Source organism: Marmota flaviventris, chromosome 11 (assembly GCF_047511675.1).
Source record: "Marmota flaviventris isolate mMarFla1 chromosome 11, mMarFla1.hap1, whole genome shotgun sequence".
Lineage (NCBI taxonomy): Eukaryota > Metazoa > Chordata > Mammalia > Rodentia > Sciuridae > Marmota > Marmota flaviventris.
In genome coordinates, this window is record NC_092508.1 from 54025421 (window position 1) to 54039002 (window position 13582).

The following is a 13582-nucleotide window of genomic DNA, read 5'->3' on the forward strand; positions in this document are numbered from 1 at the left end:
AAAATTAGTAGCAGCAAAGGAGAGTTTTCAAAATATATTCCATGGTGTCCATTATTTGGTTCTCAAACCTAAGAGACTCTGTGCCTTCACAGGTAAAGAGTTACTTTTAAAAAATTACCTTATGAAAGTTTTATTTTAGAGCTACCATAGGTTGTTCGTGGGGAATGCTTGTGTCTACATTGCGGTATTTCTAACAGAGAAAGGGGAGTCTCATAAAATATATCAAGGATTAAAAAAAAACTTAAAAGTATTTACCAAAAGGTCTTTGTTCTTTTTTAAATCCTCTTTCATTTATTAGGTCGAAATACATGGATAGTGAAAACCTTGCAAACCAAAAGGCCAGAAACTGCCCCTCCTGATTGCTCTAGCTTGATCTTGCCTTTTTAAGTCAGGCACAGAGAAGTTTTGCTGTGGACCATCTTTGAATCATCTTGAGTTCAAGAAGTGCTCTGCTGCTTCTTGTTGACTCATTTAATATTGATCGTAGCAGGTGGTTCCTGTTGACTGGTAATGTCCTGGTCACATCACTTGAGTAGGTCTCAGTATATGAGGATGGTGATCTTACTTGAATTTTTTTTACCTTTACCAGTGTAATATATACCTTCCAATTACCATGTTGGAATTGTTTAATACGTTAAATTTCCCTGATTCAAAAATAAACATCGTGGCAGGCAATGAATGGGGAAACCCCAGGAAGCTTAGTTACATTGTGAACTAAAATCATGACATAGACTCTGAGTACAGTGTCCTTCAAAGAGGAACTTCACTTTAAATTTCTTTACTAGTAAGAAACTTTTGAAAAGATGAATAGGAAAATCCTAAAACAGAGGCTAGAATTATCATAAAAACGTTAAAGAAGTATTTATTGTCTAATTATTTGTTGTTGGGATTTTGTTATTTTTAAAAGAGAAATAACATATTAATGGATATATTGAATGTAGATGTAAAGTGTTGTTTCTTTTAAGTATCCTATATTTGAATAAGAGACTTGAATTTATGTCTCATGTTCAATCTACAAACTGAGTGGGTCATCCGCAAGTCAATTATTATCGTTTCTAAGGAAAAGAGTTATAAAACATGTTGCTATAAAACAGTGTTTCTATTACAAATCCTATGGTTTACAGCCTTGCAAATATAGAATTGCTCTCTCACACACTCATTCATTCTCTCTCTCTCTCTCTCTCTCTCTCTCTCTCTCTCTCATTTATACCAATTTTCTCTGCTCTCATTATTTGGTACTTTGCTGGGAAGATTTTTCTTCTAATATTACTCTTGGCCCTGAAGGAGAAGGAATATCTCTAGTAAAATTTAATGAAAAAAAGAAGGAGGAGGAGGAGGAAGAGAAGGGGAAGAGTAGTTAGTTACTTTCTCACCCTCACTCAGTAATACAATTCAGATCTGGAGAATGGAATTCATATTTCTTAACCCCCAAGACTTTTGATTTCTAGACTCCCTAGAGTTTGCTCATTTGAATGCCATGCCTGGTAACTATGCAAATTATGATCAACTGAACTAGGATTCATCCATGCTATATAGCATTTTCTATAGCTAAGTGGTACTCCAAAAGATTTAGAATTTTTTCTCCCTTTTTAAAGCATAGAAGAAATAATTTCCAGCTTTAAAGCTACAAATTCAATGAAAAAAACAATAGATACTTTTACCTCAGCAAAAATAGAAGCTGAAGTTTGGAAAATGGATGTCTAATTATTACTTTTAATATGAATTCTTCACTATATTATTAAGAAGCAATAAATCATGAAATCCTGTAGTACAGAAATCCTCTCATGACTTACAAATGTTTTTTTTTTTTCCTTTTTAGATTTTTTCAGTGGAAACTCCAATTTTTATTTTATTAACATTACCATTTTATTAAATCTTTGGAATAACATTCATAAATAAATAGAGGGATGAATTTTAAAAAATTAATATAATTTCAAAATCTCTTAATTTTTTTCAGGTTAAAACTTCTATTTACATGAGTGAAGGGGTATTTTTCATATATAGCATCAGGGTTTTTTTGTTGTTGTTTTTAATATCTAAAGCACTGAATTTTCCTTTTGAAAATTCACTTTCTTGCATCTTGAGGGTGCTAGAATTTTCTAATTATGAGCCATCCCATCCTTAGATGAAGTCATACTCTCAAGAACTCTTGAGGGCTCTGATGTTAACTTGTCACAGTTTCATGGATGCTAACAGAAGACACATGACTTCTGGGTCAGAGTTGAAGGACTTCATTACAGCAAAAGCCATAGCTGAGTGACAGCATGTCACATCCATTCTATAGGGCCCAGTTTCCACAGGGATGATACAGAAGATGGTATTCAGGAGAGGAACCCTCAACTTGTGGAATCTGCTGTTTTATAGCAAGCAGTAAGCAAGTCTGTTATTTGTCTTAATGGGGAGACATTACCTCAATCCCAAAGTTGCTAGCTGCCGATACAATACTCAGAAATGGCTCTAATAAAGAGAGGTCAAGATCTTGTACTCTTGGCATAACAGTAAGATAAATGGAAGCACCAGGCACCCATAAAGAACACCCACAAATCTAGGTGTTGGCACTTTGGGAGCAAAGAGGAAGTCATGCTTTAATAAAAAGGTACTTTCCTCAAAATCCAATTCCACTCTAGATAAGCAGAATTATTTTTTCAGCAAACAGTCTCTTATTTCAAATTTCTGGAAGCTAGGTCAATATTATTTTTTCTAAAAAGAGAAAGACAGGATTTTAAAAATATACATTTTACTTTTAAAAAATATTTTCTTAATGGAGAAAGGAATGAATGTCAAAATCTGTCTGAAGAATGGACCATTAGCAAATTTTTAAGATCTAAATTTATTTATCCAGATTTTTATCATGTTTGCGGTTACGATCATTTAGAAATATTTTCCCCCAGCTTTTCCTTTCATTCTCATTCATTCCTCTCTCTACTTATTTTAGACATCATTGAATAATTCCTTTTATTAAAGTCATTGAATAAGTAATATGTAAAATTCATGAGACTAATACCCTTCTTTAGATATTCTTTAATTTAGTAATTCCATGTGTCAGGCATTGTTCTAAATACTAGGCTATAGCAGAAAACAAAGCATCTATAAGCCAATATATTTTATAACTTGTGAAATTCAATAAAATGTAATTATCACCTAATTGTTCACATGGACAACAGTTCTCCCAACGCCTTTGCCCCATAACTTCAGGAGTGCAATTGATTCTCCTTTAATTCTGCTAGGGTTTGAGGATGATTACCCAGGGTTTGTGAATCTGTTTCTCCCCCAGAGGAAGTACAAGCAGCATGTGACTTGAGATGTGGCTGTTTGAACCTGGACTGATAAGTAGGTGACGATGCCTGTCAGAAATTACTGCTACTGATATTTGTCAAAAATCAGCCAGGGATTCAAGTGAAGAATGAGCCATGTTATTCAAGAACCTGACATACTTCCTTTTCATTTTGAAGTTTCCCACTGTATTTGGTGAAACTGTGTGTTAAATCAACTTAGCAACAAGTACAAGAAAGGGTTGATGGTCAACAGTGACTGGAAAAGAGTACCTCTGATTACCAGGTGCTGCTATGAGTTAAAGGACATGGCATGAAATGGGAACACAGCACCTATTACAGACACTCATCTCGATGCCCCCAAACTTGCATCCTTCATCATTATAGATTATCTTATCTATCATATTTCTGGCATGTTCGTGAAAAAATAGCTCTGATCAATCTTGAGTGATCATCCAAAATGTATTGATCATTGTTTAGGGAAGGCAGTATGAATCAAATGGATAAGTATATAGTATGTTTCAAGAACATAACAGCATGAGCTCGTGTTTATAGGACAGCTGTGATTGATCCCAAAGCTGTCAAGCATACATGATGGGCCATAAATTTTCATATCCCATGCCTTCCACTCCTGGGCATGTGATTTCACTGGGAAAAGCAAGCAGAGGAGACTGAGACCAAATCAATTTTATGAATGTAGTCTGAGAGTTTGGGGTAGTCCGTCCGAAAGCAAAGGTGAGGCAGAAGTTGGGGCAGCCAAAGAAACACACAAAAATTAATTAAAAATATAATGTGATAGCTTTCATTGCTTCTGCCATTGTTGTTAAAAGTTTACTATCTCTTATAATGATAATGTTACTTTTTCAAGATATTTATAATGACACAAAACAGTAATGCCTCCAGCAATATCTTTGTTTCAGGTGAAAACAAAATAATCAAATCTGGAGTATGGTATAATTTCATTTATACAATCATCACTTCAGCATTTTTAAAACAACTACATTTTAAGCCCAGATATAGAAAACAATTAACCAAAACAGTCCAGTTGTTGTACATATTGAAAGAATATTATCCAGAAAATATTATCCAGAAAAAAAATCATTAAGATGACAGATGACATAAGAAAATTCAAGAAATTAAGTTGCTTGTTACTAGATACCAAGGGAGATGTAATTACTTTCAGTTGTACAGTTCTTTAGTAGCCTCACTCGGATTCTTCTCTCCCAGAACTTCCTTCTCTCTTGGAAACAACTAGAGCAACCTTCTTCCCCATCTCTCCTTCTTCCTTATTTACATGTAACTAAGATGTTATAGTCCTCCCACTTCTGCTTCTGGGCATGAAATGGGCATTTGAGCTAAACCAACGACAGGTACCATCTGCATCTTCCAGACCCTGTCAGTCTAGTTTAGAAAGGAGACAAGGGAACAGGAGGGTGGAGCATCCTGCCAAAGCAGCAATGGAGTTAGCCCATTCAGCAGGGAACTCTGAGCAGAGACTTCTAACCTGGCCCAGGAATAAAAGGATCAAGGACGGCATCTCCAGAGGATGGGACCCCTGAGCTAAGCCTAGCAGGATAGGGCAAAAAGAAATGGGAGAGAGGTGGATGGTGCAAAGTCATGTCATGTTTGGGGACCCAAAGATGGGTCATTTTGTATGAAGTGTAGGGTGTCTGCTCAGAGTGAGGAGAATCAAAAGCAGTAGGAGCTGCGAGGGGGCCAGGAAGGTCTTGGATACCATGTCAAGGAGTATCTGCTTTATGCCGAATGTCCTTAAATATGCAGAGTTGTTTAAGGACTTGAAAAGTTATGATAGGGCAGACCTCACCAGGAGAAGCAGATCATGTGTTAATTCACGCTCCTTTTATATTCCCAAGAGAATGGTGACAGTAGGATTTAGAAACTTTTGGGTTTTAGAATTCTATCTAAACAACAGCAAATATTTGATGACTATGACTGTACTATTAGCATAAAAGCATTAAAATATATATAATAGAAAAATTATAGAAAAGAAGGAATACCTTTAACACCTTACATTCTCATAAGGGTCCAAAACTCAGTCCATATTTAATAGTCATAATCAGGACATCCAGTTTTATTGTTGCTCATTCTCTTTTTAAAAAAAAAAAAACATATAAAATAAACAATGCTGACCCTTTGCTAGAATAACATGATGGATTTTGGAGTCAGGCTGGGAATGAATCTGGTCTCGGACACTTAGCCCTGTGACTTACAGTAGTAAATTAACTTCCCTTGCACCTGGGTTCTTTTTATTTTAATCTGTTAAATAGAAATACTAATTATATGAACTTCACAGGATCATCATGCTAAATTAATATATAGCTAGCGCATCGAATAACATCAGTCACTAAATGTTAGCTATTATTTTGTCATTGTACAAGCATTTAATATCAGACTAGCCACACTAGTGTGACTTCAACACTTTTGTTCATTTTTATATCCCCAGCACATTGCTGAGGATATAAATCCTAGATTTCAGTGAATATTTTTTGAACAAAGAAAGGAAACCAAATGCTTAATACATTATAAATGGGCATTTTCTACATTAATATTCCCAAGATCATCCTACAAATTATTTAGGTCAATTTGGATAAAAGAAACCACAAATTACTAACAGATATCAGCTGCCTAAAGTTCTATTTAATGGGTCTGGTTTCCATTTCTAAGGAGGATTTATCCCGAAGAAACTGAGATGGTCAATACCTAAACACTCTCCATTCCTTGTTTATAAAATGCTTTTGATATTTGTTACTTTAAACCTAAGACTCCTTCTTTTTCAGTCCTCAAATTTTTCAGATTGTGGGGCAAAACCTGCGTTAGGAAGTAGTACCTGTAACACCTGTTGTTATTAACACCACTAATCCATCCTGAAAGGGGAAGGGGTTCCTGGGCCCAGCAGCAAGGGCCATTGGGACAAGGAAGAGGCAGGAGCAGCAGCAGTGGGCAGTGAGCTTCAGAGTTGAAACCCCTCACCCTGGAGCCCCTAGCCTTCAAGGATTTGAAAGCTTGAGCCTTTCTGGCCAGGACCTGAATTAAGAATCATCTTGGCAGGTTGAGGGCCACCAGCAGTTATCTCCAGTCATGTTCAAGAAAGTAAAATGAAATTTTGGTCTCTATAGTGAACCCAGAGGAAATGTGGATCTCCATAGGTAGTAGAATCAAGCACTCCGATTAGAAAGAAGCTGAGTTGAGTTTTGGTCCTTGGTTAATTTCAAAGTTCATAGTTTTGTCTTATTGTGGTTTAATGTTGATTCTTTATAAATTAGTGAAACAGCTAAAATTTTCTTATTAAACATCTCTGTGAAGCAACATGATATAAGAATCATGCTAGAAAACCTGTGATTCTTGTCTAAATCTTAGTCTTGTAGATATTTTTTTAAAGAATAAAATGTGCCATGTCCTGATATCATCTGTATTTGATGTGGTGCAGCCTGCCTTGGATCTTGTACTTAACAAGGGAAAAAGGAAAGGTTTTTATTAGCCTCTTAAAGAACAAAACCCCAGCAACTCCTTGGTCTTTTCCAAATTAGGGCCCTAAGGAGTGCATGCCATCTCTTCCTTGCCTAAGAGCTGAGTAGTGTCATTTGAAATGTTCAAGAAGAGCTGGGATTCAGAAGGAGAAAATATCTTTGTGCTTACATCCTTTCCCCCAATCCAGTCATAAAAGCTTTATATGACCTGTGTGGATAAGGTTTAAAGAAAGAGGGAGCTGTGAAGAGAAAAACTAGAGGGGAACCATTAATTCCAAAGGAATTTATGTGGGGGTCACAGTGTTCTCATTTCTAGAAATAACCCATTCTGTACTGTACGTGCAACCAAGAGATTCTTTCCAGGCTGGATCCAGTTTATCATGTTCTCTATAGATATGGTAAATCAAAAAGCCCTCTGTTCTATTTTTAGAGTAGATTAAGTGAGAGCAATGATACTTAGATCATTTCTGGAATCAGCACATGGATTTCTCATCTAATTCTTCATGGGAATGAGAGAAAGGAGTTTTGCATATAATTTAGACAATCACACACATTATAATCTTGAAAGAGACTTCCTCTTAAAGTCAAGAAGTTTAGCTTTTATTTCTGTCTACAGATTATTCCCTTGGGGTTAGATTAAGATTTACTTTAAAGAATAAGTTCTCTTACAGCATCCTGCCCACCTCACCTGCAGGTGTTCTACAGATGTATTTGTTGGGCTAATGAGGAATGAAATCACTCATTTCCTTTTTCTGCTGTAGTTTTATTAAGTGTGCTACATAGAACAATTTATAATTCAATGCTTTCCTAACACTTGGATCTATTAAAAAAAAACAGCTCTGAAAGGAAATTTGGCTATTTCTCTTCCAAGTTATGAGTTACTTTTGTCCTTGATAGAATTATCTCCTCCCTTTTTGGGGGGTGGTAGTTACTGGGGATTGAACTCATAGGACACTCGACTACTGACCCACATCCCCAGCCCTATTTTGTATTTTATTTAGAGACAAAGTCTTACTTAGTTGCTTAATGCCTCACTTTTGCTGAGGCTGGCTTTGAACTTGTGATCCTCCTGCTTCAGCCTCCCAAGCCTCTGGGATTACAGGTGTGCACCACCGAGCCTGGTTTATCTCCTCCTGTTGAATATTCTGCCCTTCATTTTTACTTCCATTATATTAGGAAATGATGCTTTTATCATAGCATTCAGGGATAGAGTTATATCACACATGTGTTTAATGACTTTGTGGCTTCAGTGTCTCAGGCCTGGGAAGACGAGAGCAATGCCTGAAGACACGAAAGTGGCAACAGTGCCCCAGGCCCCCTGGGATGAATGACACACAGCAGGCAGCCTCACCCTCCTCAGTGGCTTTTTAATATGCACTGAATGAATGAATCAAGGTTTGGCAAAACAGCAAATATTTTTGGAGTATTTATTGCATATCTGCCATAATGCCTAGTTAATTTCATAGTTCCTTCTTTCATTCTTAAAACAACAACAAACATATGTCTTAAGGTTATACTGGCTTAATAGGAAAACAGAATGGAGTTCAACTTCTAGGCAAGAAGCAACACTTTGGAGTTCTCCATCCTTTTCCCGTTCTTACTAGGATCTTGGGAATTATTTAAAGGAAGAAAGGAGAAAATACCCTGACATGTCATCTTTTAATGTAACTCAGGGCTTCTCAATTCCAGTGTGAAGATGTGTCATCTTAATCACTAGTTCACATATCTTAAACTCTAAGGGTGATTTTTAGGGAGAGGATAATTTTGATTGCACCATATTTTTGCTTCAGGCATTGACTTTATAATAAATCCTCGATTAACAAGAGGCTCTGCTTTATTAAAAATAAGCAATAAAAAATTAAAATATAAAACAAAACTTCAGAAACAGTAGTTAATGTCAAGTGATATTTCAATGAACACTAGAAGAATCCAGAAAGTCATCTTCTTTTCTGACGTCGGCATCTTGTTGCATTTGGCTCTGTTGACAACTGCAAGAAGGAAGAAGTATCAGATAAGAAAGAGTTCTTTAGGGTCAAAGTTTCTTTAAAACACTTTCTTTCTGCCAAGCGGGGTGGCACACACCTGTCATCACAGTGGTTGGAAAGGCTGAGGCAGGAGAGTCATGAGTTAAAAGCCAGCCTCAGCAATGGGGAGGCACTAAGCAACTCAGTAAGACCCTGTCTCTAAAGAAAATACAAATTAGGGCTGTGGATGTGGCTCAGTGGTTGAGTGCCCCTGAGTTCAATCCCCACTACCCATCTCCTCTAAAAACCCAACTTTTATTCTTTTATAGTCCTCTAGTGTAGAAGAAATCTTTCTCTCCATCTTTCTCTGCATCAACCTTTTAACTTTTCTCTGTATCCCTCACCTATAGCAAGGAAAACCAGACATTTAGTTAGAGAAAATAAGTTTAAAAACCCTTCCTTTGCAGCTGGAGGTAGCTTGGTGGTAGCGCACTTGCTTGGCATGTGTGAGGCACTGGGTTTGATCCTCAGCACTACATAAAAATAAATAAAATAAAGGTATTTTTTTTAAAGATACAATAAAGTTTTTTTTTAAAAAAAAATGAAACCCTACCTTTTTACCCAAGATCATAGCCTTTTTCTGAAATACTCCTTCTTTCTTAAGCTTCCTATTATAACTCTTTGCCACATGAAGCTATAGCCCAGGGTTTAAGAGCAGAACCCTCAGGGCCAAACAAATCGGGTATAAATCTCAAATCTGTCACTTAGAACTGTGACTTAGTGCAATTTACTTAACCTTCCTGAGACTTGATTTTCCCAATCTTTCCAATCACCCAACAGGGATAACTTCTTGCCCCCCCAGGGGATCTTAGAGATGATACACTTGGAACTGAATAGGCATTCGATAATATTTGCTGAATGAATAAAAAGTTATATGTCCCTCATGGTATGGAAGCAGCACATAGTCCATTCTCATTAAACTGAGTCATTGTTACTTCTTCTCAGCTGCTAAATAAAGGGGAATGAGCTTGTCTAAACACTCTAAGCAAATAGAGCAGACTTGAGACCTATGAGGACTCTGGTTGGGAGAACAGAATACCCATAGACCAGTTAATATAGCATTTTAGGGAGTCCATTGGAAAATTTCAATTCTAATTCTGCCACTAAGACTTATTTCCTAAGACAGCAGTCAGGTTTTGGGACGTGGGTGCATTTAAACTCTTCCACAACTGTATGTAGCTTTTACATTTGGCTTAATTGCCTTTCCCAAGAGCCTCCCCTGGTGTCTCTTGGGTCTCAGTAGTACCAGACCCATGAACCCATCTGTTCTCATTTCTCACAGTCTGGGATCCTCCCCAGAGTCTCCTGTGAGGTCTTCCTGCTACATTCCAGTGGCCCCTGCCAAGCTCAATGGCTTCCAGCTCAGGAGTGCAGGAAGGCCACATTCCACAGCCTTGGCCTGACTGTGCAGCTATGGGAGCTTTCTGTTATCAGTACGGTTCTTGAGATTGGCATGGAACATTATGCAAGGTGGTTTCTCCCAGTCCTTCTGAAAGGCAACAGAGCTCTTCAGCTTTTCTTTGACTTTCCTAACTCATCTGCTCTCCAGATGAACATCAGAGATGGAATATCAGGAGACCTATGAAGACCACTGCACTCTGCTTCCTGTTCTTACCTCATATTACCACAGACTGATTTCCTTGATGTCATATGCTCCTCTATTTTAATGCCAAGTCAACCTTAAAAGTGAATGGATAACTACTTTCTAACCTGTGTTTATTCTATAAGCATAATACCCTGTACCAGGTAGTTGGGCTGCTAATGCAGGATGAAAATAAAGGAATTTGAAAGTCTTCTCTCAAGACAATATCTTGGTATTCAAGGCTACTTTTTATACGTAATTCTATTTTGCACATCTGAAAAGAAATAGTACCGTGGTCCTCCTCTGTGCACTGCTTTAGCACTAAATTGTAATTTTCTCACTAGGCAGAGGTATGGTATGGAGGGAGTGGGCTGAGGTCTTTGAACAGGCAAGGGAAATTAGTAATTTCCTCCATATTTCCCTATGGTGTTTCACGTTCACAGTATACTTTATTAGGAAACTTCCTTTTAAGACTGTTACAAAGAAATTTATGTCAGTAAAGGCTATATAATATTTTTTAAATAGCTCAACCCTTATCTGTATCCAGTATAAAATGTGCAAAATATAAACCAGACTCTCCAAATTCCACAGTTTGTAACTGTTTGTGTTGTACAGATACATTCTCAAGATAAACTGTTTTGGTAATTTCTGGTGTTGACATTTATTTATGCTGAACTAAACTGTGATCAGTTTTCATAAAGGGAGGCTTAAAACTATACTGCTGTTTTCCAAGGCTACGATAGTTGTTTTTTGGTGATGATTAAACTAATAAATTGAATGGTCCGGTTTAATCGCCAGTGTTTTGTGTACACATGGTTGTAGATTTTCAACTAGAAAAGCAGAAAATAAAAGTCTGTTTTCTTTGGCAGGCATTTGATGTACTTGGAAGAGTTGAAGCTTACCTTAAGCTCCTTAAATCAGAGGGTTTAAGTCTGCCTGTCTTGGCAGCAAGGCATGAGGAATTACACAGAGAAATTAAGGAGTGCACAGCTGATGCTTTGCAAAGGGGCCAAACCTTAATCAGACAAGTAGACTCCTGCAGGTGAGTAAAGCTTCCTTCATCCTCAGTGTAACAAGCTTTTCCACAATTTCCACAACCTGTTAAAAAAATAAGTCGCATGATTTTTTTTTTCTGCTTCTGATGTTGTGCTGCATTATGATATGGCTTAAAAGGATCCATTGAATTTTGGTCACCAGTGATTCTGAAGGCAGCATTGCTCATCGAGAAGTGAGGCTATAGTCTGAGCCTGAGGACTTAAATATGCTCAAGCTTTCTCTCTGCATGTTTCTGAGGAGGGAGAAGGAATTGATGAAATAATAAACAGGGCTTTATTTCTCAAGCTTTTCATATCCTAGCATCTTCATAGCATGTCTTTCTCCCTTTAGTTCATGAACCTCAGGTCTATCTATCCCTTTTCCCTTTCTGAAAAGAAAGAAAATTAAGTACAGAATTCTCTTTCGTTCATGATCTTGGTGATTGATCAAGCAAAACCCTAAGTAAAAGATGACTATTAATAACAATAGCTAAACCACATTTATAAACATTAATAAACAATAGCTAAATAACATTTATTGAGGCCTACTATGTGCTAGGCACTGTGCTGAGAGCTTTCAGAGCATTATCTTATTAATCCTCATGGTGACTCTACAAAGCACCGGCTATTAAGGTTTACCTTTTACAAATAAGGTAACTGAGACACAGAGAGCTTAAGTAACTCGCAAAATGTCACATAGACAGTTTGTGACTCAGCCAGACTTTGAATACAAGTGCATGAGCCCCAGACTTCCTGCTGTCTGTGCTTGGAGAGTCATTTCTTCGAGCATGTTTTGTGAAAGCATCAGTGTGACCTTAGACTTGGGTGGCATGAGGAGAGAAAGGGACCTTGAGAAACAGAAAGAATGCAATAGCAAAGCATGGGAAAGAACTGGTGTTGGAAGACAAAGGGGAGATGACAGAGCAGGAACAGGTTTTGGCTAGGAAGAAATGAAGGCAATCTTACATTTTGGTAGAGAGAAGCTTACATGGATTTGTACAAATGGTTTTCCCTCCTTCATATCTACAGTCACCTTGAAACTAAAAGATATTCAATTTGATGAATAATGATGTAGGTAGAATATGATAAAAATTGTTTTTCTGCTTAAACCCTTGTTTTACTCTATTTTGATATGTTTAAAAGTGCTGGTTTAAGAGTCTATGTTTAGGAAACTTTCCTTCCAAAAAACCTTCTGAAACTGGACAGAAGGACTGGGCTGTGGCTCAGTGGTCGAGTGCTTGCCTAGCATACATGAGGCACTGGGTTTGATCCTCAGCACTGCATACAAAACTAAGCACATAAATAAAGGCATGCTGTCCATCTACAACTACCAAAAAAAGAAAAAAGAAAGAAACTGGACAGAAGTTCAAAGCTAAGCCTAGAAATAATCCAATATCTTCTAGCAAGAGCCAAAATGTTGAGGTGGTAAGGTGGACAATAATTTTCTCCTTTGAAAAACTAACAAGAACAACTGTAGCTACTGAGTATCTTCGCTTCAGCTCCAAGCCATGCACCACGTCGGTGGGTGTCCATTAAGTTCCAGGGTCTAACATGCTCCTTTCTGGACCCAAATGTACATACAGGTGCTCCTCCCTCTCCCTTCCCCTGCTGCAGGTCCACTTTCCTGGAATGTGTAAGGGACTCAGGATACACAGAGGATAGACCATGAGGGAGAATAGGCACTTACTGTGCCTGAAATCAGGGTAACTGTTGGAGGTTGATCTGAGTCATGTGATGTCTGCATTAAGTGGAGAGGTCAGCATGGCTGTAATCCTTGGGGAATGATCCAAACTCAGTTTAGCCAGTGGATCTGAAAGGACCCGCAGATATGGATGTTATTTCTGCTGTCAGGTTACTTGCGCCTGCACAGCTATCTGGAGTTCTGTTTTTGTGTTGCTGCTTCCTATATAGTATTCCACTCCACAAATGGTAGTTGCTTGCTTTCTCTGAAGTCTGACCTCTGATCTCTGGGCTCTAGGATTCCCCTCCACCTCTCTGCTGAGCTTTAGTCAGGTAATTACCTCCCAGGCAGTAAACTGATGTGATCACAAGGCTCATCTCTTTTGTTTACCCTTCCCTGAGATCACTGTCCTTTGCTACAGGTTGTTCACTATCTGAAAATCAAGATTTCATACATTTGTCTTTTTCGAGTCATTTAGAACATGAGGGAAAATCCAGTCCC

General features: G+C 37.7%; 1 protein-coding gene across 5 annotated transcripts in view; it reads left to right on the forward strand.

Moving 5' to 3' along the window:
* Positions 1-13582, forward strand: part of Ccdc141 (coiled-coil domain containing 141) — a 189300-nt gene that overhangs the window by 111003 nt on the left and 64715 nt on the right. For all 5 annotated transcript variants that reach the window (XM_071619021.1, XM_071619022.1, XM_071619025.1 and 2 more), the window contains one exon: positions 11236-11408. In XM_071619021.1, the coding sequence (XP_071475122.1) occupies positions 11236-11408 (173 nt within the window). The remainder of the gene's footprint in view (positions 1-11235; positions 11409-13582) is intronic.